The 23,436-nt window shown below is 44.6% G+C and overlaps 1 protein-coding gene across 1 annotated transcript in view; it reads right to left on the bottom strand.

Moving 5' to 3' along the window:
• auts2a (activator of transcription and developmental regulator AUTS2 a) overlaps positions 1-23,436 on the bottom strand; it is a gene marked incomplete at its 5' end in the record, with an annotated part of 286,453 nt that overhangs the window by 139,624 nt on the left and 123,393 nt on the right. The window contains one exon of the mRNA XM_079234783.1: positions 20,226-20,327. Within this exon, the coding sequence (XP_079090909.1) occupies positions 20,226-20,327 (102 nt within the window). The remainder of the gene's footprint in view (positions 1-20,225; positions 20,328-23,436) is intronic.

Here is a 23,436-nt window from a genome sequence, read left to right as displayed (position 1 = left end):
TAGGTAAAAGCAAATTCAAATAATTCAAAACTTTTCCGTATTCATTCTAGGCAAAGAGAGATTTAATAACAGAATACAATGAGCTGCAACAGAGATGCATTTTCTCTTGAATTTTCGCCCGAGTTGATTTTAGCAAAGCAGGCAATGTTTTTGGGCGGAAATTTGCCTTACTCACGTCTATCCGCGTCTTTGCATTGACTTTGTATGTCATCCACTTGCTATTTGCTTCGCGTTTGGTGTGAACGCAGCATTAGTGAGCACATGGACCCTTCTTTTGACTCAGCAATGTCATGTCGTTGTTGCACAGATTTCAGACCAAATCTAGAGAGAGAAACACCCTGTGAGCCTCTGTGAATATTCGTCTCATAATGAATGGATGGCGAATATTCTTCAATGCACTCACACAACACAGCGGCAACACATGGAGTGGCTCAAATGACTGCATAACTCATGATTTGATTGTTAAAAAAAACCGAGACATCCATTACCCAAGCGGAGATATCTGCATAGGAGGGAGGGAGCGTACTTTCTTGAACAGCATTTGAGATCCTCAAGCACGTTAACTGAATGAACTCCTGGCAACGTTACACGAACATGGAGACTGAGGAGGAAGGAATTCAATTTAATTTGGATAATGTATTTCTAACTTTGTGCGGCTAAAAATAATGGCAAATAAAGAAGCACCAGAGAACACTGATTTTATTACAGAGCTCATCTGAATATATATGGTACGTCCGATTCTTAACGCCAACATCGTCTGGCAGAATTACTCATTGAAGCGCACTCCAGCTATACAGTATTGTACCTTCGTAATGTTGGGGACACACAGGAGGGATGTTAAAGATTCACATGTAAGGCCATGGAACGGTCAAGTGTTCAACACGGCTGTATGATTCCAAAGTTAGCCTTGTGAAGATTAAAATACCGTAAACGTCGGGCTACGAGCCGCTCCTATGGCCGGTCAGTGTCTCCGCTGTAGCAAGCTAGTAGCAGCGCTAGCTAGCGCTGCTGCAGCTACTGCAGCTACAGCCTGCGTCCCCTCTGCCCAAGTCGGGTGTCGAGCCTGGTCCCGCTACCTTCGGTGGTTTCCGGGGAGCTAGCGGAAGTTAGCGGGGAAGTAACGGAGCGCTAGCAGGAGCCCCAGCTGGCTACAGCGGGGAGCTAACGGGGACACTGACCGAAGGTAGTAGCGGCCCGTAACCCGACGTTTACGGTACTGGACACTGATGATATAAAAACATATCAATGGTCTGTGTTGGGCCCCATATTTGTTTGGTTTTCAGGTAGTTCCGTTTTCGTAAGTGACAACTCGGATATACTGTACATGTATCAGAGCTTTCAGAAGAATAGTTTTTGTGAGTGTTTACGACTTGGAAGTTCAAGTAAGGACTATTCACAATAACCCTGTTATTACGGCAACTTCCAGATGACATGATGTGGCATTAGACAGACTAGATTAACCAAAAGACATCATCAAATTTAAGGGAGTGTTTTCCCAGAAGCTCCGCCCAGATCCACAGAAGATGTCATATCACTACCATTACTAGTAATCTAATCATGATGTATAGGATTTGTGGAGTCTCCCTTTAAACAGCTGAACATATTATGCAGTGTGTGTATACCTTTAGACATGATGACCTGTTGAGATCCAGTGGCCAAAACATGCTTTGAATCAAATATGAAACCATCTGAGAGTTAGGCAAAGCCATTTCATGCTCAATTATAATTATTACAAAGTAGTGGAATTTGAATAGGACTACTTTGGCTCAGTTGCTATACGGTTACTGCGAACGCCCAGCAGCAGGATCCCATAGGCTTCACCTGGTGCACTGGAAATTGGGAAAGGAGGTTACTCACTTGCAATCCAAGAGGATAATTGGGTACAGACCCAATCCAATACAGTCCCTTAAACTGCATGTAATCCACTCAGCCAAACTGTCACACCAACAATGAACCCTCCCCCTCTACCCCGAGGGCCCACCAAGGCTATCTCAGGAACACTTCAATAGCTTGTACCTGGGCTGCTGCTTGGCCCATTATCCACTAATCCACACCCAAGCGAAACGTTTAAGTAGTTCTAAAAGGATTGGGGAGAGCAGCAAAGCTTTCACTGGAGCCATGCAATTAAAATTATTGCACAATTTAGATCATATGCTGCTCTCTGAGCATGGAAGGAGGATGAGAGGACTAACAGGTGAAAGAGTTAATGTGGAAATATGTGGAACAAAACTAATTCATCACAAACGTACAAGCAGCAAATAGGCAAGGTAGGAGCTGCCACAAGAATAGATACTGCTGGAAGTCCAGGGGGTGGGGGCTGTTGTGACAAGCCTTGTTAGGCAGTCAGTTAATCAAGAGGAGAAAACCCAACCCCTGTTGCACAGAAAAACTCATTCCCAAAATACACCTGAGGATTCCTCTCTACAAGATTACGTGGTCAAAATGAGCATGTGAAAGAATGAGACGGGTTTAATAACAACACTGTAAATGCTGTTCTATGGCAATACTGAGACTTACTAAATGCCAGTAATGTCATTATGAATCAGTAATCATTTTTAATAAAAGTAATTCACACAAAAACTAAGGTAAGCAAGCTTTATACACTCGACTTACTAGTCATTGCTTTGCCCCTTTCACACAGGGAAGAAAACCCGCTTACATCTGGATTTTGTCTTTAGTGGGAAAGGTTACATCGAGACGAATGTTGGCAGTCGCTGTAGGTAATTATGGTTTCCAGCTCCAATCAGTATTGATGGAAACATGACACCCGGGTGGACATGCTAGTTTCCATCCTAGCAGCACTCCCACATCATTCCAAATAAGTCGGCACGAGTTCGGAAAGAGACTGAATAAATCATTGATGTAAAAAAGAACCACCGTTGTAAACACCACTGTTTTTTTGGCGCGTTCATCAAATTAAAAGTGACACACCAGGAAAGAAACAAACAGATAAGCATACTCGTCTTCTGGCAATGGGAAGGAGTCTAGCGCCTCTTTATAGCGGGTTGTCACGCGTTAAAAAAAAAGAAACCACATGAAAATGTGTGAGTGCAGTTGAGAAAGTTTTACCCATTCAAATCTGCTGTATATATAAAGATATAAAAAAAACTTCTATTGAGATTCTGTAATTAAAACTAAGATCTGAGATTTGTATTTATTTTTGCCAAACCCTGAAAAATCCAAAACCAAAGCAGATATGCTGGATGTAATAAACCCTCGGTGAACGTTGGTAATTTTTTAGATCAGTGTTGTAAGGATCCATCCGATTTCTCTTTTATTAAAATTGTGTTTTTCCTGAGCCTATGAACGCTACTTTAGACTTGGAGCTGTGTTATTTTGGGGGGGGGGTAAAAATATCCCAAAATATAGAAAGTAGCTTTCACAGTTATATCAAATCTTTGATGCTTTGCATCTCAGAGTCGCTCTCCTCCCACACAGAGCCGAATGATTCCAAGCTCATGGAAGAAGACGGCTGTCTGCCAATCAGATGTTTGGAGTTTAACTGATTAGACATTTAGTTTGGCACTATATGCAACTATTTAAAAGTTCTGGCTTGTATAATAACATCAAGTTTGGGTATTTGAAGGGGATATATGAGTCACATTTATTGTTTTTAATAAAAACAGCAGATGAATCTTCCAGTGTAACATCATCTGTGCTTATATAAATGTTTATGCATATAGTCTTACTGCTAAAGGTATGCTTTACATTACCGTAGGAATACATACTGTATATTCAGTGTTCAGGGGCCAAAGAGGAAACCTCACATGTGGTGCGCACACATCTGCTCACAGATTCCAAATGCAATTAGACGTCAGTGAAGCAAAGTTAAACATCGAGATTTTCTTTTTCGGTGCCTTGCCATAATAAAAGCCATGTTCCGATTTAGACATTTGTGTACTGTGCCGAAAGACTGCAAAATAAAATCATTCCTTTTTCTATATTTAAGGTATAAGCAGAGACTTATTAGCCAACCCTGTATCCGACAAAACGACACTCCCATACAACTAAACTGCATTCGAGGGAAACAAGTTTTCTCTCGGATCACAGTCACAGTTTTAAACACATGGTTAACGTTGTAAAGTGAAACAAAACAAAAACGCAACAAGATTACTTGGTTATGTTGAAGCAAAACATATCTACTTGGGTTGATTGACTAAATCATCATGTTTGGGTTTGAAATAAGAACATTTGTTAAGTTATTTCATTCATAGATGTAAATTAAAACAAGTCGATGTTGACTTTTTGTTTCTAGTATAATATTAAGTGTGTACTTTATCCTGTTGTATGCCTAGTGTAAATACATCCTCTATAATGATGTTCTTTTGTGTGCAGGTAACACACACACACCTCGGACAACAACAAGGACCACAATGGAAAAATGTCCAGTGACTTTTTTGCGTTTTCCTATAAGTTCTTTTAATTGTGCATTGCTGTTGTAATCAAGTCAGTGTCTTTTTCAAATGAAGTGTGGTACCAGACATAAAACAAAAACATCCACCTAGTCCTCCTCCCTGCGTGGACTTCTGGGTAGTTTTACTTAAACGTCAAAAGACAAAAGGTGATGCTGGAGAAAATACATCTCTCTCGAAACAAAATGGACAATGCAGTTTTGGTTGTGAACGTGAGGTCAAAAATAAATGAAATCAAAACTGAAATCACATTATTTACCTGCTTGTAGTTTACTAAGCAACCCTCTATGGCCAAAAGTAGGGATTAATATAAATATTTGATTATTATTATTATAATTCAGCATTATTTTTTTGTGATAATCCTTTGTTTTCACCAGTTTATCTGTAGACTCCACGGGTCAGTCATATAATTGTAACATGCCCATAAAGGAAGAGTCTGGGTGTTCTGGAAATCGATAGAAGAGAATTCAGTACAGACTGCCATCTTGAGCGGTGAGCTGTAAAACAGACAGACCGTGTCTCCTTCCCTCCCTCCCTCCCTCCCTCCCTCCATCCCTCTGTCTGTGGTCCCCAGAAGCTATAATATCCATCCTTGGCGGTTCACTTGACATTTACTTGCCCCGCTTCTCCTGTAGCATTCCCCTTCCTAACTGCCAGTGCTGCGACTCTCCAGGGCTTGCCGACCGGGTGAACAGATAACAAACCTGTCAAGGCGGCTTTAGGGGGGGAATAAATCCAGAGCAGGGACGGCGGTGGATGATGTGTTCCAGAGGGTTACTCGGGGAGGGGTTGGGGGAGCTGACATGAGACGCCCTGTGAGGCCTGGACCCGGGAGAGGCTGCTCACTGTAATGCTAGTGCTACTTTACAACCCCCCCAAAAAAAGGGGGCCGCAGCCCCTGCAACCTGATTAGATCTCAGTGCTGTCTGGCCCTCTTTTTACCCTCCATTTCACCTATTCTTTACAAGCTGCCCCCCCCGCCATCAAAGGAGCTGTCAGGGGCTCTTTTCTCCAGGCTGGCAGGCGGGTCAGGGGTGGAAGGTTGAGGTGGGCTGTGCCCTTTGAGGCAGCGGCTGAGAGCGCCTACCAGGGGTGTACAGGGGCTGAGGGCTGTCTTTAAGGTGCTGATAACATTCATGGTGATGTGTTCCCACGAGGTGCACAAATGTCAACGCTCTCCTGCTATGGGCACGTCATTCTACCAATAGAAAGGACAAAGAGCCCGAGCAAGATAGATGTAGTGCTCTCCTTTTTGTCGAGCAGGATCTCAGTGAATCACGCATTAGTTTGCACTTCTCAGTTCTCTCTAAAACTATTAGGCAGATAAACACAGGTACTTGGACATGAACGACTGATTGTCTGCTCGTTTTTAATGAAAAGAATGATACTCATCAATCCCTCACAAAGCCAATTAGACTAACTGGATAGATCCTCATTGATCTCCTACTTATCCCTCGAAAAAGCTTTCCTAAGTCGCTGATAAATGGATTACTTAACAGCGATATTCTATATTTACACGCCACCGGATTCCTTTAGCCTTACAGCAATAATAAATTGGCTAACATGCCAGTGACTCATTGCGTAAACAGCAGTGAACGCGCGCTTGATAAAGCAGCGGTGAAGACACCGGCGATACACCATGAGAGACTCCATCCAATTACTCTCCAGGCACTACAGCAAAGGCAGGAGAAGAGTATGATGGACTGCTACTGAGAATTATATTAACTCGGAGAATTGGTAAAATGTCCTTTATTTAGGACAGAGGCCATCAAGCGTTTTGGGCAAACCGAGTGAGGCATGCCCGTTAGAAATTGGAGGGATGGAGACGTCCCATGCTGGTGCTAAAAACTGCACATCAATTACGTGAAGCAGTGAGGCTCGTCCGCTCCATCTACATCTGAGTTGTGCCTATAAAGGAACAAAATGTCAGCTCGCTATCCACACCTCATTGTTGGAGAAAGGGCATTTCAGAGGGGGAGGAAAACACATGGTATACTGTACGTGGGCATTGCTTTCATGGATGTGGTTGTATATTCCCAACTAGTGGAGTTGGCTGGCACTGATCTGCAGTAAACAGCCTTGCGAGGCTTAGCAAGCAGCCTGTGTTAGACTAAGCCGTGTTTATTATCAAGCACAATCCTCAGTCTCATCAATGCTTAGAGAAAGGCACGGATGAATAAATGCATATTGTTTAGCTTAGGGTTAGCCAGAGCCGGAGCCACAAATGAAAAAAATGAATTTAAAGCAGATGGTTAAATCCAGTAAGAAAAGCAGAAGGTGGGGGCTGACAGAGAGACAGAGCGACGCAGAGAGAAGAGAAATACAAATGAAAAAGAAAAACCCAAGCACACTGGCTGCATTTTCTCTCCTGTTTTTCAAAAAGCTGTAAAGCTAACAGGGAAAGGGAGCGAAAAATACAAAGGCCTGTGTTCTCATTTTCTGTCTGAGAGCCCCACCAGGACCACTGAAACTTGCTTGATTTCCCCAGTCCAATTATATCTCTGTGCTCAATCCTTCCAGAATAGCAACATCACACCGAGGGACGCTGTCTGCCTAAGCGCAGCGTGCCTAATGGAGTCCCAGAAGTTGACTCCATTTCATTGCTCCTAACTAATGGGCTGTGATATTTTCCCAAACTGACTGCAGCTCTGCCCCCTGGAAGCTAATCTAGTCAGCGCTGTACCGGACCCGGGCCCAGCAACATGCCAGCCCGCCGCCTCGTTGCCTAACAACTGCAAACCCGCCAACGCCCTCTCCTCCCAGCGCTCATTAGTGCTTTCTAGCCGGGTGCTGATTATCAGAGGGCCCCTGTGATGCCAGCTCTCCCTGTGCGGCCGGCCTGCTGCGGTGAATTTAAGAGGACTTTAATCTAACTGGGCTGAGAAGAGGAGGAGCGGCCAGGGACAGGTGGGAGGGGGCGGCTGCAGGGTAATAGTGGATCTACAATCGCGGGGCCACAGCTGAGGACAGACACTCTTTCAGGGCTTCCTATCGCTCTCCGATGGATACTTGGGCCCGAGAACACAAGCGCGAGAAGAAATAGCCGGACATAAATTCACCAGGATGGGTCCCTCTTCGGCCATACTGCGAGCACAGAACGGTCCTCCAGATGGCTAAGGGACACGCCAGTGGTGCAATACAATCACTGGCATGGCAGAAATATCAGGAATAAATATGAAGAGCTTTATATCATATAAAAAGGCTCAGCCAAAAGACTTTTCTCTCTCAAAACTTCCATTTTGATGACACGTTTCAAAATCAACCCACTGTCTCCAGGTGCAAGTGCTTCCTATTGTTAGGTCAATGGCAGCAGTCTGTCTCCAATGTGTTAGTTACTAGTCTGAAGAGAATAACGTTTGGATTCTATAGCTCTCTCTTTGAGGTTTTAAGTGTAGAAATAGTCCGTCCTCAGTATTGAAGTTGTTACTCAATGAGGACCATGAACAGGATACAACATAATTTAACATATTTCAACAGGCTCATTTAGCGACTCCATTGTAAGAAGTGCAGGTAAAGAGCAGAACTGTCGGCTTGTACGGCACACAGAGGTCAATTATTTTCATAATTGCAGTTCCAAAACGTCAAACATTTGTTTTTCGCCCTAATTGACAAGACAATTAACAGTGGGCTAGATTAACTGTGCAGGGTTGTTCTTAAAAAGGCTTTAAAAGGGCCTTTCATAGGCAATACATATAAAAAGCAATCACGCTGTCCTCCGCCCCCCTCTCTCTCCATTACCTTTTTAGCCAGTGTAATCTGCTGGATTCACTAAGGATAAGAGGAAAAACTGTAATTATGCACATTATTCATCTTCCTAAGTGCAGTACTCGAACACAAAAAGCAAAGATGTCTAAATGCACTACACCAGGTTGTCCTCATGCAAAGTGCAGGTCAGGTTCCAGCAGGCAGCGGGAGCTAATGGCAGTGAGTGGTGCTCCTAACACATGCTCTGGCTCTTTCAGGGACACAGGGGAGTTAAGTGCCGTGCTCCCAACTGCTGATTATCGCACCTTCGCCAGCCTGCCAGGTCTCCCTGCCCTCCATGCATTGATCTCATTTGGCGAGCAGATAAGGCAGTAATTGGATGAGGGCTTGGAATCAGATGGCCCAGCCTGGCTTGGCTAATTCCCCTCTTCATGGGCCTTCTGGGCCTGGGGCCAAGGGGGCAGGCCAAGGTTAATCCCATCCAATCCCCTGTACTATGTGGCCCTGCGCTGCCCTCTGACCTCTTAACGCTCCCAAACACAGCTGATGTGACTCTTTAAACCGGTCGGAGCCAATCATCTAATTAGTATACACAAGACTTAACTCACAAAAACAGGCACACATATCGTGCTGTACATAGTGGTAATGTCTGCTGTCATGTTCAATTATATCAGTACACAATAAAGAATACTACGCAAAAGCTTACTCATACTTTCCTCACATTACAAAACATGAGCCATGTCTCCTGACTTATCAGCAATGGTGGCAGAAGACGTGGCGGAGAAGATGGAGACAAATCTCCTCTGTGATGCGTCCCCTTATTAGAGCAGAAACCCCGCTCGAGTGGCCACGGGTCTGAGATGTGCCGTGGCAGGGGTCGACTGACACGCACACGCAATGCAAAGTGGAGCGAATATCTACCATTATGCAGAACATGTTACGACAAAAAGTCCAAGAGCCGATTTCACCTCTGCTTCGCTGTGAGGCCCGCTGCTGTTCCATTTTAAGGTGGCCAGCGAATTAATCTTCATCGCTCTTCTTTCTATTTGCACACTGTGTAGTCAGAGATGGGATTTGCCCGGATGAGACGAGTCCCTCAAAAGGCTCAGCGGCGCCTCGTCAGGAATGAATGCAGCAGGGGGAGGGGGGGGGGGACGCCCGCCTCTTGGGAAACACTAATCTTCTTATTGCATACATTTATTCAATTCTGGTGTCAATATTAACCATAATCAGAATGGGCCGTGTGACAAGTGCTTTATGCGTCGGCTGATAGCGGATGACAGGAAGTAGACGTAATCACCTGGGAGTACATCACGGCTGACAGCTCTGGATCAAAGCGTGGCTCCTGCAGATTAATCAGGAATTGTAATGCACCTTATAAATAACTTCAATAGAGTAAATAGAAACACAGTCATTGATCAGACATCTCGCACAAGTCGACAGCTGCAGTTTACGACAGCGGAAGTAATCCCCCAATAATCCCCCGGATAACGCTTTGAAACCAGATAGCACTTAACCAAGGTGATACGGCGTGACCAGTTTATCCAGGTGCATAGCACACTATTGTCAGGAACGCACAAAAGTACGGCACAACACCCCGCATGTGACAAGACAGAGATATCAAATGTTAGTCGAGATAAAGACCAGGCGCACAATGCATGTGACAAGTTGAGAAAATCTTGACACCACAAACAAAGGAGGAGTGACACATTGTTACCTCAGGCAAACTGCGCTCCAAACACAAAACGAAGAGAAACACAGTGCTGGCAATTTTTTTTTTTTTAATCTACCAAAACTGATACCGTGTGCCAATCTCTGCTTAATGCGCCAGACTTGATTTATTATTATTGCAGTGGAACAAATAACAACACTGTACGGTGCACCCACTAGCTTGTGCAGCGGGAGATGACAATCTCAGAAGCCAGGATTGAATTTTTCATTTCAATTCCCAGCCAAGCTCAATATAGAAAGCCTGAAATCCAAAGAGTACTGTAGCATCAGCTGGTTGCTCTTAACAAAGGGAGTTAAAAAAAAACAAGAACACATATAGGACTGAATCTCCACTGGAAATGGGACACTAACAGACACAATTGGAGGCGAGACGAGGCCAACACTTGTGTGTCATAAAGACAACAGTCGAATGGCCATCCTGTGGATTCCTGAGGCCTTCCATCTAGATTGCAGATGGATAAGTGCACGTTAAAACAATATCCCACTGACCAAAAAAATCATTTCTCATAGCTGTCTCTATTTACTGAAAGGCTGCTCGTCTCCCACTGGGGCAGAAACAAATGAAAATGTTATTTCTCTACTCATGAACTCCTACCTAGTCTTGTTTTTTACTGCTGGCAATTTCATTTCTCTTCCAAATTTGACTTAAGCCCACGACTTGAGGGAAATAATGTCTCTGGAATAATCTTCTGCAACTGTAATTCCAGGGGCGCTATCTCTGTCTGTCTTATCTATGTGTCTGTCTGTCCATCTATCGACACTATTTATTTATTTATTGTTAGTGCGGTTTCCTTGTGGTTTAAATGAAATTGCACTTGCTTCTGAAATAGAAGAGATGTGACATCCAATGCCTCACAGTAATCCTGTCAGACGCACAAGCCTTGAATAAGACACAACATGCCCTTTTCCAGCACAGAGGAAGAGAACGGCGCCGATGCACAGCGTTACAACGTGCGCTCCGTCAAAAAAAAATAATACATACTGTTATATATTAAACTACTGTGCTGTTTTCCAATGCTAATAATCATGTTTACAGTATTTTTCCCCACAAAAAGGAAAGCAGTGATTTCAGATTTGAGCCAGTTTTAAAAACAACACACATCCTAGAGGCACATAACAGACGGTTTAACTAGCTTTGGCATCATTGGCAATATCCCTAAACAGAAAACTCTTTTACCATCCTGCATTTACCTCGGTTTACAAACTCCATGCTGGATTGAATCTAGCGCAGGGCAGTCAAGGGTTTGTTACAGTATGGCACGTCAACTTTTTCCCCTTCTTTGTATTGCTGTCAGAGCCGGTTTATATTCAAACCGGCTGTGCTCACAAGCTCTAGTTCACCTGCAACACAGCATATAATATGCATGCAGAGAGCGTTGGATACCACAACACAAACAAGTATTTACAGCACCAGGATTGGGGAAAATTTAAACCTCGAAAACTCTGATTATGGGGCTGCATTTTCACAATGACATCCACCTTTGTGGCATCGGGGATCATTACATGTCCCTATTATATACGGAATAGGGTGTTTATCGACACACATTAGGAATTGGAGAAAAACAAAAACAAAGGCTCAACACATTGCTGCATAACAAAAAGGGATATTGTTTGTGGAGAGCAGCGGGGCTGGCGGTCTCTCGGCACCTTATCATTCCATTTGATTTTGATTCAGCTGTCAACCACAGCGGGATCACTTGCACGAGAGGGGGACGTATATTCAACCGCTGCGTTTGGCCTTTAGACATGAACAGATCGGGCCGAGTTCGTGGACCAGCGGACCTCACTGTGTAATCCCCATACAGCGTTCCCAGCCACTACAGACTCGACGAGGCTCGACACAACGCACACAAACCTCCAACCCTCCCACACAGCTTCTAAACCCTGCAGCTAAACTCCACGGTGTGAACATACACACGCCAGGGATACACGCATACAAAACACACAACTCCTAGGAGAGGTTTGCATCACAGCATGGATATTCATGTGGTTTGAATGCTAAGGGTTAAAAGGACTAGAACAAATCTGACTGGGATGCAAGCAGCAAAGAGAAAGACACTTACGTCATTTCTTTGTTTATAGTGGCTGTGATGAGCCCCGGAGAGAGGATAAGGATGATTTGTTGGCTCAGGAGAGGTAAGCGATATGTAGCAGTGAATGGCCAGTAATCATGTTTATGATGGGGAGATGGTTCTGGACTCCCGGTGTGTCTGATTGTGTTTTCTCTGGCTCCCAGCTTGGGTCCCAGTACACCCCCTACCAGGCCATTGTGATTGAAGTATGCACTCCAGCTCAGCTTAAAAGGTGCGTGTAACGCCGCTTGTGCGCCTTTGCGTATGCATTTGTATTCATAAAGAGGAATGTTAGTGGATGAAGACCTCCCATCACAAAAGAAAGCGCCACTTCCCCTTTCTCCTCCATGCAAGCCAGTTCCCACATTGCTCTCATCGCTATGGCAACCGGCACTCTCTCCTTGGGCTCTGCATGCATCCAATCAGAGTGAGACCTTTGTAGAGATTCCTCCCGGCTCCACTTATTCAACTTACCCCACCGGAACAGCCTCCGCTGCTGTAACGGCTGGAACAAAGAGCAGAGAGACTCCCTCACCAGGGCCCGGTATGACAGCGGAAAAATTGGGTTGGGTTACAGGGAGCGCGGAAGTAATACGTAGCCAAGAGCTGCGGGACGCACGGCAGACGCAAAAGCAGGGTGGCAGCGCGTGGCCACGGCCAATTTCAGTGGAAATTATGTGGGATAGGATTTGTTATTGGAAGCCTCAGAGCCTGCATACTTGGCAAGTATCGCGTGGCTCTGGCACTGGTTTTAAGCTTGATAAGTCAAAATGGATCCCGGCTGGGCCTATTTATGTCATTCCTGAAAACATATGGATAGGATTCAGGCGCTCAATACTTTCAACCTTCAACAATGACATTCAACACCACTTCTCCAGTCCATTAATCTTCCATGAGAATAGATTTATCATCCACAGCACTGAGGGATTGCATTGAGTCAGCATCAGCCTGAACAGTACTTACCACACCAACCTCACTCTGTATCAATTTCAACAATTAAAGGGACTTATTTTGCTGGGTATACAGTAACATAACAACAGTAAAGGTCACAATGTTCCTCCGACTCTCCAAACTGTATTTTGCGTTCAAGGCCTCCAGGTGTGGTAAATAATTAACAGATATAAACTAGTGGCGTGTAATCTCAACCTGAGGGCTGCTCAGAGGTCACTGCAGACAATCACACTGCGCCGCTCTCATTCTAATTATATTTCCGGAGAGTAGATGCAGCCGAGTCTGAGTTAAACACTTGTGAACGTAGGCAGGGAGGCAGGCGTGCCCCGAGCAGTTTGTAGAGACGAGCCATCCAGCGGGACCTCTCACAGGCCCCTGACGGACATTCGGCTGTTGGGGTACTGGCAGGGCGACAGAGGCGCGGCGTAATTTCGCCCGACTGCCGTGTCACAAAGTGTCACAATCTGTCCCTGACAACCCGACTGCAGGCGATTTTGAGAGAATATGGGAAAAAGAAGAGACAGAGACGAGAGGAGAAAAAAAAAAAAAGGGGGGGGGGCTTGATTTGGAGTGCCAGAGGTGGTAATAAGCATGTCTGGCTACTTCCTGGGAGACAGCCTATTCATCAGGTTGATTTAGAGTCAAAGGCGGAGGCAATTCAAGTGATCTCGTGTCTGGTTCATCTGGCACGCTGACGGTGCAGTGAGTAACAGAACCTGGCATAATGAAGACGAAAAAGAAGGTGCGGCGCTCTTATCGTGGCCCAACCCGTCTTCAATCCCAACTCGTCACATGCGGCCGCTCGGTCAGGACCCCTTGATTTACTTTTTAAACACACTGCTCCACTACTGTCGCAGGTTAACGTTGTGAATTTAAACAAAACTACTTGGTTGGGGAAACAAGGTAGCGTAACTCGGTGGCGGGCCGTGGATTTTGTAGCTGCGCCTGCTGTTTAACCCTTGTAGTACGGCGACATGAAGTAACATGCAAACAGGATGCAAAACTAAAATGACCGTAACTCCTCGATTATTTACGCCATCGACGTAATTCCAACGGATTCTGAACGCTAAGAAGCGTAAGGCCACTTTTTCGGTAAAAAAACGGCGGCGGAAATAATTATAATACATGTAGTGTGTTTGTGAAAAACTATTATATTATAAAATAGCTATAACTTTTAATTATAAAACTTAAAAAAAAAAATCTGTTTAGGCCAGCAGAGAAGGCTTAGCAGGCCCTGACGACCTAACCAGATACAGACAGTGGTCTCCTGGGTGAAAGTCATGTGTCAGAGGACGATGTCTCTCTTTATACTATGGCAACTGACTTCCAGAGCAGTTGGTCTAATATTGCCGCAAATGTGGGTTCATTGGAGTTCCTGATTCAGATGCCAAAGGGTGCCCCTGTGCGTCGGCATCGCTATTTGGCGTGAGACCTGGCGGTGTGGACATGATCCCTTCAGCACACAGGACTTGAGAGATAGGTAGCCAGCGGGGGAAATACATGTTCTACAATGTGTTCCAGGTGTTCCGTATGAATTAATAGGAACCCCAGATGGCACGCATCAAAGAATGAGTCATCCTGTTAAAACCTTGAGCTTTAAATGAGTTCATATTTGATCACAGAGGTGCATGGTTTAGTGGGTAAAACACACTTGGTTCTCCTAGCAGATACCAGTCAATTTGATCTCTCAGGGCTTCCTGAGCTGGCCTCTTCATTGTTCAAAGTATTAAATGAAAAGCTGGTGAAACTGCCTTCAGCTATTACACTCCCAACTTTAACTTATTTTAAAATAAGGCTTCAACCTTTTAAACCTCCCTCTTCAAAGCTTACACGTATATATATATGATGTGTGTGTGCTTGTGGAAGTAACAGGTTGAGTCATTAGGCAGGTTAGGATACTAAAGTGTGTATTTCTATTGTCTTTAGTATGTCAATCTGCTCTGACTGTTCATACCGCTGCTGAAAGCTCATTAAAAAAGACCGTCAAGTAGTCCCTGCACTGCATCTGCTGCTCATTTCACACCGCCACTATGCTCACACTGGAGCCTCAGCAACGACAACGATCCTGTGATAACGAGCTAATTATAGGTACAACATTTCTACTTCCATATCTGAATGCTCGTCTCTAATAGGAAACATTTCAAATTATTGAGAGGACAGGGAGAGAAAGAGACGGATAATTGATGCGAGCAATTACAAGTTCTGTGTCGGAGCAAATTGGCCGGCATATCTGGACATGTAGGGGGACTGCGACCTCATTTACATCAGAGTGTCAGGAAATAATTGGAGAATGTACTGAAGAGGTGGGATTACATAAGCAGTTCACTTGGACAGTGAGATTCAGTCCCGACAAGAAGCTCATGGAGGTCAAGGACAACATACGGCCTTGGTACGCTCCAGCAAATTCAATCACAATAGTGATTCTTTACAGCAACAACATATACTTTATGACATTAATCTGTTTCCAAAAGCTGTAATTTGAGTATTGCAAATGGTTTCACCACATGCACACAGCATTCTGAATGGGCTGTCATGTTTTCTGCAGAGAGCCAGTAATAACGGCGTTCCGTTTTACGAGCCATAAGAGAGACTTGAGCTGTGTTTTGGGCTGAAACTGCTTCAAAAGCGACGGGAAGACGATGTGCTTGACTTTTAACAATATCGCTTCCAGATGTTTCATTACAAAACAACTTTCCAAGACCTCACCGCAGGAAAAACCTTCTCGTGCGAGGGGAGCCGGGACACACGAGTGTGGATTTCAGGAACCCACAATTTTCACATTTTCATTTCAGTCGGAAAAAAAAACGGGATCCAAAACTGTCTGGACTAACACCAATAAAGTGCTAGTATTAATATTAGTGTTACAACCCGTCTAACCGTGCCAACACACAAATCATTACCCGTTTTACAGGAAGGCATCCACATAATATACTATATAAAAAGATGTTGTGCACACGCATTAGACAGCATGGCATCTGTTTCAATTTGACAGGCAGAATTTACTCAACAGGATGCTATGGTTGAAGATAAAAATGGCCACTGAAATAAATTCATTATAGTCTGCCTCTTGTGCCTCTCATCAGGCGGGCTAACACTGACTGGCGGGCTCTGACCCAGTACTCTGGAGCTTCTCTCTAATGCACCCGCCTCTCATCAAGACCCTTGGGTGGAAAAAAAGGAGTAACATGCTGTTTACTCGCAATCCCAGGCCCGTAATTGCCAATTTATTTGATAGGCAGCCGGGTAATGATGGCATTTCACCCCTTGCCGCAGAGACTAAACGGGAGTGATTCATCCCAAGCTCCCTGCCCTGCCTGATCCAGCAGACTCCCTCTGCTCAGGACTGCCGCCTGCCTCGATGCCTGCCACCCAGACTGAAGGGGGCAGGGTGCGGTGGGGGGAATGTGGGCGGCTTCAAACGAAAAACCAAAAGGGAGCCCGGCGCTTCAGAGCAAATGCGGCTAAGCCTGCCAATTTAGCTGGGGTTTGGGGTTGGGGCAAACACAGCCGAGCTGATGTGCCATTTGTAGGCCTTAATGAGCTGGCAGGACGGAGTGAGGAGGGAAGGCGAGCGGGAGAGAGGAGGCTGCCAGGCCTGACCTCCTCTGGCCTCCATCTCCCTGCCAGCCAGTGCCAGGTCGGCAAACCCAGTTCCTCTGCTTCATCGGAGCGCGGCCGCTCCGTGAGGGGAAGGGAGTGCTACAGCAAATACCATTAGCGAACAGTTGGGTCTAATGAACAGCCAGGGTCAAAGCTAGCTCCTGTATCACACCGCTCCCTGGTACTAACGAGGGACTTAGATGCTCTCTGTGTTTTTGCACTGGGAGGGAGCATCTCTGTGCAGCTGAACCACATGAGCAGTATCATTTTGCAGTGCTACAATCTTTGAATGGAACAAGCACATTGACCTCCATAGCAGGTTTGAGTCACCTGGACATACGTCGTCTACCTTCATCTGGAACTATCTTACTAAACCTAAAAATGTCTCCATCTTTTTTTCTGCTCTCTCCATTTGCTTGTTCGTCCTCCTCTCAAGAGCGCTGCTACAAAAGCTACAACTTGCACCTCCGGCAACGTGTGAAGTGGGTTCTTACAGCAGGGCTGGAGGGAGACTTGTTCGGAAAACCTGTGGGGACCAGAGATGAAGCCTCACACAGTGTGACCGTCTGAGGTGACATGGGGGTCTAAAAGTCGGTCTTCATGCTGCCCAGCTTTCAGCAGCTCCTCTGAACACATGCTCAGTCTCCTGTGGGGTGTCTTGACCAGACCACGCGGGGAGAACCAGGGGGGTGTGGGGGGCGGGGTTCTGCTTGAGGAAACCTGGAGGCAATTTGGAATTTAGGACAATGTTCCAATGAATCAGAGGAAACACATCGGCTGCTGCTGCAAGTTATTATCTTCATTTCAGGGGCTGATCTCACACACAATATTCAAACCGAAATAAGAGGAATGTGGAGCAACGGCGGCCGTGAGAGTAACAGACCATAACATGATGTTTGAACGTGTTTCATTAGTGTGTAATGAGTCCAAGTGAAAATCATCAAAGCGAGGTAATCTCAATGGAGGGACATGGTTGGCCAATGAGGCCAAGTCAGAAGATACGGTTGCCAGTTCAGGCTTTTAGGATTATGAATATTCAACAGTGATTAAATAAATGACATGGAGCAAAAGCCTCTAGAACACATATTAGAATAGTTGCAGTCTTTTAATGCATAATTGGTGTTCCAAAATAGTTGGGACAACTGCAATAAGGTAATCAACATGATTCCCTTAATAGGACATGGACCATTCTACATAATTATACTTATTATGATGCTTTAATACGGCACCTATGCTGTAATGGTGGCGTTGTATTTTAGTCGTAGAGCTCATGAATGCTTTTATGATTCTCGGTGACGGGCACAGTGAAGCGACCGTCCATAGGCTTCATGTCAAACCCCTTTTTGTCTTGGTACAGTGCTGCGTCGTCGCCCCAGTGCAGTCAGACAGGAATCAGCAAGTATCATTTCAATTTCTGTTGTCAACATCAAATTACTTATTTCATTTCATGCCCAGTCAAGCAGCGTAAAGCTACACGCGGAATCCGTTTTGCCTCAGTTGTTGGGGCCGTGTCTTTCTTCAAAGACTAGCTCGCCTCCCAGCTGACAGCTTTAATTATGACCAGATATCTGATTGCTTCACTGTAGATTCTCCACGCAAATCAAAGGGCAGGGCTGTGTGTGTGTGTGTGTGTGTGTGTGGCAGCGAGGTCCCTCGGGTCCCGCTCGCTTCACGCCTTGGAATATGTCACAGGGCGCCGCCACTCTTTCTTCTGTCAGTTAATGCTCGCCCTCAGCTCCCCCGCAAGCAACGAGGACGTGAGTAAGTAGTGTCTTTTTTTTGTATCAGTCATAAGGAGAGAGAGTGTGTGTGTGTGTGTGTGTGTGTGTGTGTGTGTGGGGGCTGGATGCAAATGGTGCTCTTCACCTGAAGTACTTCAACAGTGCACTTAAGACATTTAAAATGTAGCACAAAGTGCTCTGCTGAGGAGGATTTGATTGGTTCAACACCAAAAGAATTCCTGACCCAATAGATTATGTCACTTTCATAACTTACCTTTTGCCTGCGACATACCGAAGGTGCAAAGCCACATACACGGAATGACTCTCATGTTATGAAAGTGGAGTACAATTCATAAGCGTTTGTGCTGAGAGATCACGCACTGACTGAGAGTACCAAGGTAATTATCTCTATAGAACCGTATAGAAGAGCTGGGCATGTTTTCACTGAGACATGGAAGGATTAAGCAGGTAGTCGGATGTGAAGGTCAATGAATACAAGTATCTGCTGCCCACATGACGCTGGTTCCTATTGCAACTAATGAATCATTCATGCAGATTAAGTTGCTTAGGAATTAGTCAATCTTTATTTAGGTACCGACTGTGACACTTCTACCACCACCACTTCCTCTCTAACCTCTATACATCATTCATGTGCAGAGGCTGCTTATAGCCAGTCACTTCTGTTAACCTGTCACTTGTTCATTCAGCTTGAAGTTGTGGAGGCTGCCATGACTCTCACGTCTATCCAATATCTTCCGATTATACTGCTTTTACATCTAGACTCATGTCTGCTGCTAAACTGTCTGACCGCTGCTATTAACGCACACTTATATAGTTTCCTAATTTATGTTGTTTATATGTTGTCTATCTTTTACTTTCTTTTTTTTAACTGTTTTTGCACTATGTTTATATGTTTTTGCACTATGTTTATATGTTTTTGCCCTATGTTTATATGTTTTTGCACTATGTTTATATGTTTTTGCACTATGTTTATATGTTTTTGCACTATGGTTATATGTTTTTGCACTATGTTTATATGTTTTTGCACTATGTTTATATGTTTTTGCACTATGTTTATGTTTTTGCACTATGTTTATATGTTTTTGCACTATGTTTATGTTTTTGCACTATGTTTATATGTTTTTGCACTATGTTTATGTTTTTGCACTATGTTTATATGTTTTTGCACTATGTTTATATGTTTTTGCACTATGGTTATATGTTTTTGCACTATGTTTATATGTTTTTGCCCTATGTTTATATGTTTTTGCACTATGTTTATGTTTTTGCCCTATGTTTATATGTTTTTGCACTATGTTTATATGTTTTTGCACTATGTTTATATGTTTTTGCCCTATGTTTATATGTTTTTGCACTATGTTTATATGTTTTTGCACTATGTTTATATGTTTTTGCACTATGTTTATGTTTTTGCACTATGTTTATATGTTTTTGCCCTATGTTTATATGTTTTTGCACTATGTTTATATGTTTTTGCACTATGTTTATATGTTTTTGCACTATGTTTATGTTTTTGCACTATGTTTATATGTTTTTGCACTATGTTTATATGTTTTTGCCCTATGTTTATAGGTTATATGTTGTCTATTGTTTACTTTTTTAACTGTTTTGCACTATTCACATTATGTCAGACAGTAGAGAAACATCATTTCAGGTCTTCTGTATGTTTGCACAAATGGAGGAAATGACAATAAAATTGACTTTGATTTGATTTTTTTTTTTTTACGAGTGGGCCCACCTTTTGTTTGTCTGTTCACGAGTAGAAGGCCAAGTGCATGTGCTTGATGCAATACAATTGATAACTTTTTTGTTCTCAAAACAAAGTCCACAGCCCTTTGAGTACTGTTGACTTCCTATTGGGACTTTCACAAAGGGTTCGTGAATATTTTCTCAGACTTCCAATTACTCCGTCCCATCTTTGGTGCTGGAAATGCACGATGGCTTCTGAACTTGAAACGACTTCAAGCCTCGCTATGAACCGAGGTTGAGATCCGACATGTTAATGTACTCACGTCTGTCAGTCTGTCTCTGGAGCTGCTCCTGATGGAAGGCTTGGACCCTCTGCTCACACTCCCGCTGTCGCTGTCCTTGCAGTTGTTCTGCCCCGGCTTCAGCTGCCAAACACAACACACACGGAGACCAAGGGTTAACAACACGGAGCAAAACTGTTAACACTGCAGTTTAGAGCTTTACACGGATAAAGCTGGCGATGGGAAGGCGGCCCACAGAAATCGGCTCATGAATATGTGAGAGCTGGCAGGGTGTGCGGCGCTGTCTCTGTAAATCTGTCACATTTCGGAGCCTATTCAGCAGCCATCAGTCCGCCTGCCAATGATAGACGCCATCTGATCTCGCAGTATGAAACTCCTCTCAGCCCACGAAATAGAGAACAGGGACAAAGACCCCTCCAGAACCTTCAAATGGAGCCGCTATCCTTCCCGAGCAGACACCACATGCCGAGGCAGCAGGAGCTCGCCGAGTGTCATCCTCTAGACGCTCTGTCGAAAACGACCAGAATAAAAGGGGGGGGGGGACGTGCCAATCTGCGAGCATCTGAGGCCCTTCAAAATCTGTAGAACAATAAAAGACTCTTGGGACTGCGGAGCTGAGTGGGAGGAGGCGGGGCCAGCACTCGCTGTCCAAGTCTGCGATTGATGTCCTCTGAAGCTCCCATGCTGCTCCTTGCAGACCAGACAAACGCCGCAGGTTTCATTTCAAAGCGCATACAAAAATGCTTTATGGGGACAGTGCTGCTCTGCCAACTAATAGGAGAAGCAGAGCGTGGCGCCGCAACACACAAAGGACTTGGACTAGAAGATGATGGCACTCTCCTTTCCCCTCCCTGTCCTGCTCTGAAGGGGAAGGGACAGCGCTACAGTATTTGTGTTGTTGTTGTTTTCCCCTCTCCTTCAGAATTCTCTTTTCAGGTATTGGCCATCATTTAGCGCGATGAAAGGGCACAAGGTGTGGGAATACCAAAAGAACCCCCCCAGAGTTGAGCGGGTAATTAAAATGAAAACGCTCCCCTTTTCTGTAGCCATTAGCGGTGTGAAAGGAATCCTATTCCTTGGGAGGATTGCATGATGGGTGGAAGGCGTGTGGATCCGCCAGAGTGCTGAACGTGATAAGAGAGTTTGAGCACCGCGAATGCCTGGCGGGCCCGCTCTACACCGCGTGTGGACGCCTCCGAGTACACGCGTGTCTATGTGGCCTATGAGACGAGGACCAAACGTGGCACACAGACACATGCACACCGATGCCCTGCGCTGTGATAGCGCTAATTACCTCCAACGCGTTTTATTCCCACAAAAACCAGGGGCACATTTCTCTCTTTTTCTTGTAAATGCCAGTTCGTCTGAGGGGAGTTTCCATGTTTTTAGAGAGAAAAGAGAGGGAATAATATCTCATCCGCCCTGGCCTGTGAACTGATCCTCAAACAAGAGGGCGAGGGACGCTGTTTACGCCACAGTCTGTGCGGCTCCTTCATCAAAACATGTTGACCTATACTATTTATTAACCAGCCTTTGTCCCTGCCGACAACACCGGGCAGCATATTCATGCATTTATAAACACACACACACACACACACACCTTCCTGAAAGCCGCTGCTGACTCCTGCATCACATATTCACGGCCCCAAAAACCAAGCCCAGATCTTTTAAGCTGGTAAAGAATATAATCAGGCAAGATATAGAGATTTGTCTTTTATTAATCAATGTGGTATCACGCAGTGGAGAGACCGCATAATCACATTGCCGTATCCTGGCTTATCAGTGTGGAAGTACTCCATGAAATCAGAAATCTCGCACGAATTTAAAATCTGTGTGTAATGTCTGCAGAACATGCCTAATAAAGACATTCCAATAAAGAGCGGCTCATCTTTCAGGGCTATTACATAGCTCGGGACCTGATTACACAGCTATTTGAAAACGCATCCCTCTGCTTGTTCCCTTTAATTTCCCCTTGAGCTCCCTTAAATTACTTCAGAGAATTGTAATTGTGTGTGTGTGTGTGTTTTTTCTCTTCATCTGCTCTCCCCTTTCTGAGGTCCACATGATGGATTAATTTCATTTTATCCTGTGATTAATGTCTGTCTAAAACAAATGGAGGGAATGCTGGTGGTCAGGGACATGAACAAAATAAAGTTGAAATGTAATGACCTGCCGTGAGATGATAAATTTAAATGGCCTCTGCTCCAGCAACGCTGATCTGATCACTCCAACCTGTTCCTGCATGCAGGTCATTGTTATAGCCCTTTAAAGCCTGTAATGAAACCCAGCGCACTTCACTGCATCCAGCAGGGATCGAAGGGAGGGATGAGTCACGCGTGTGCAGATGCCCCAGACTGGTGCGTACTGATGCAATAGCATAAACGCATTAATTAAGACGCAGGTCGAGACATACGGACGCATTTGTTTAATGGCCTTACTGTATCTGTGCAGCCTGGGTAAGAAGTGGCCCTGCAGGAAGAGCACAGACAGATGGTTTTAATATTCCAGAGGCTAATTTCACAACAATTAAAGACACAGCGAGACATTAGCGTCTAATGAAACATTTAAACTACTAGTAAGTGCATCTGCCATTAATTTCCACACAGTGAGGTCTTGTTTTCCTGCAATCTGTTCTGTGTTAGGGGATACAGTTGTTTTTTTCTTCTTCCTCTTCCTCGTCTCTGTTACCAGTCTGAATTTACTGAAGGAGAGAATCAACAACTGTTTTCAATCAGCAGTCAGCGTGAGGCTTTGGAAGAGAGCAGCCGAACCCCAGCATGAGACCGTTCAACACGCGAGGATGAAAATCATTTGGCATTTCTTATAAATCTTTTTTTGTTCAACATAAACGCTCGTGCTTAAGTTACTGCCGAATATTCAAACTTGCTCCCATACTTTATCTGATTATAGAGCAATGGTGACAACGGAACATTTGAATGTGTCAGTTAAGAAAAATGGTTTAATTAAGTGTTGCATTGTCTGTGAGGACCAGTTACTACCTATTACTAGTTACTTCATAGCATTACTGTCTGTGTAGAGTAATGTGTTTATGATCTCACTACTCTCGGGTTATTTTCACCAAACTAACCGCAGGAGTACGAGCAGGCATTTCAAAAGGAAGAGGGTGATGTTGTGTCATCGTGGGTAACCAAAGTTTATTGTAGTTCATTACAAATCCAGTGGCGGTCGATACGGCACACCCTGAGGGCGAGCGGCCGTAGAGCCTTTTGGG

This window comes from Taurulus bubalis, assembly GCF_910589615.1.
Source record: "Taurulus bubalis genome assembly, chromosome: 2".
Lineage (NCBI taxonomy): Eukaryota > Metazoa > Chordata > Actinopteri > Perciformes > Cottidae > Taurulus > Taurulus bubalis.
The sequence above is the reverse complement of the archived record's forward strand: the minus strand, read 5'-3'. Positions and strand labels throughout refer to the sequence as shown.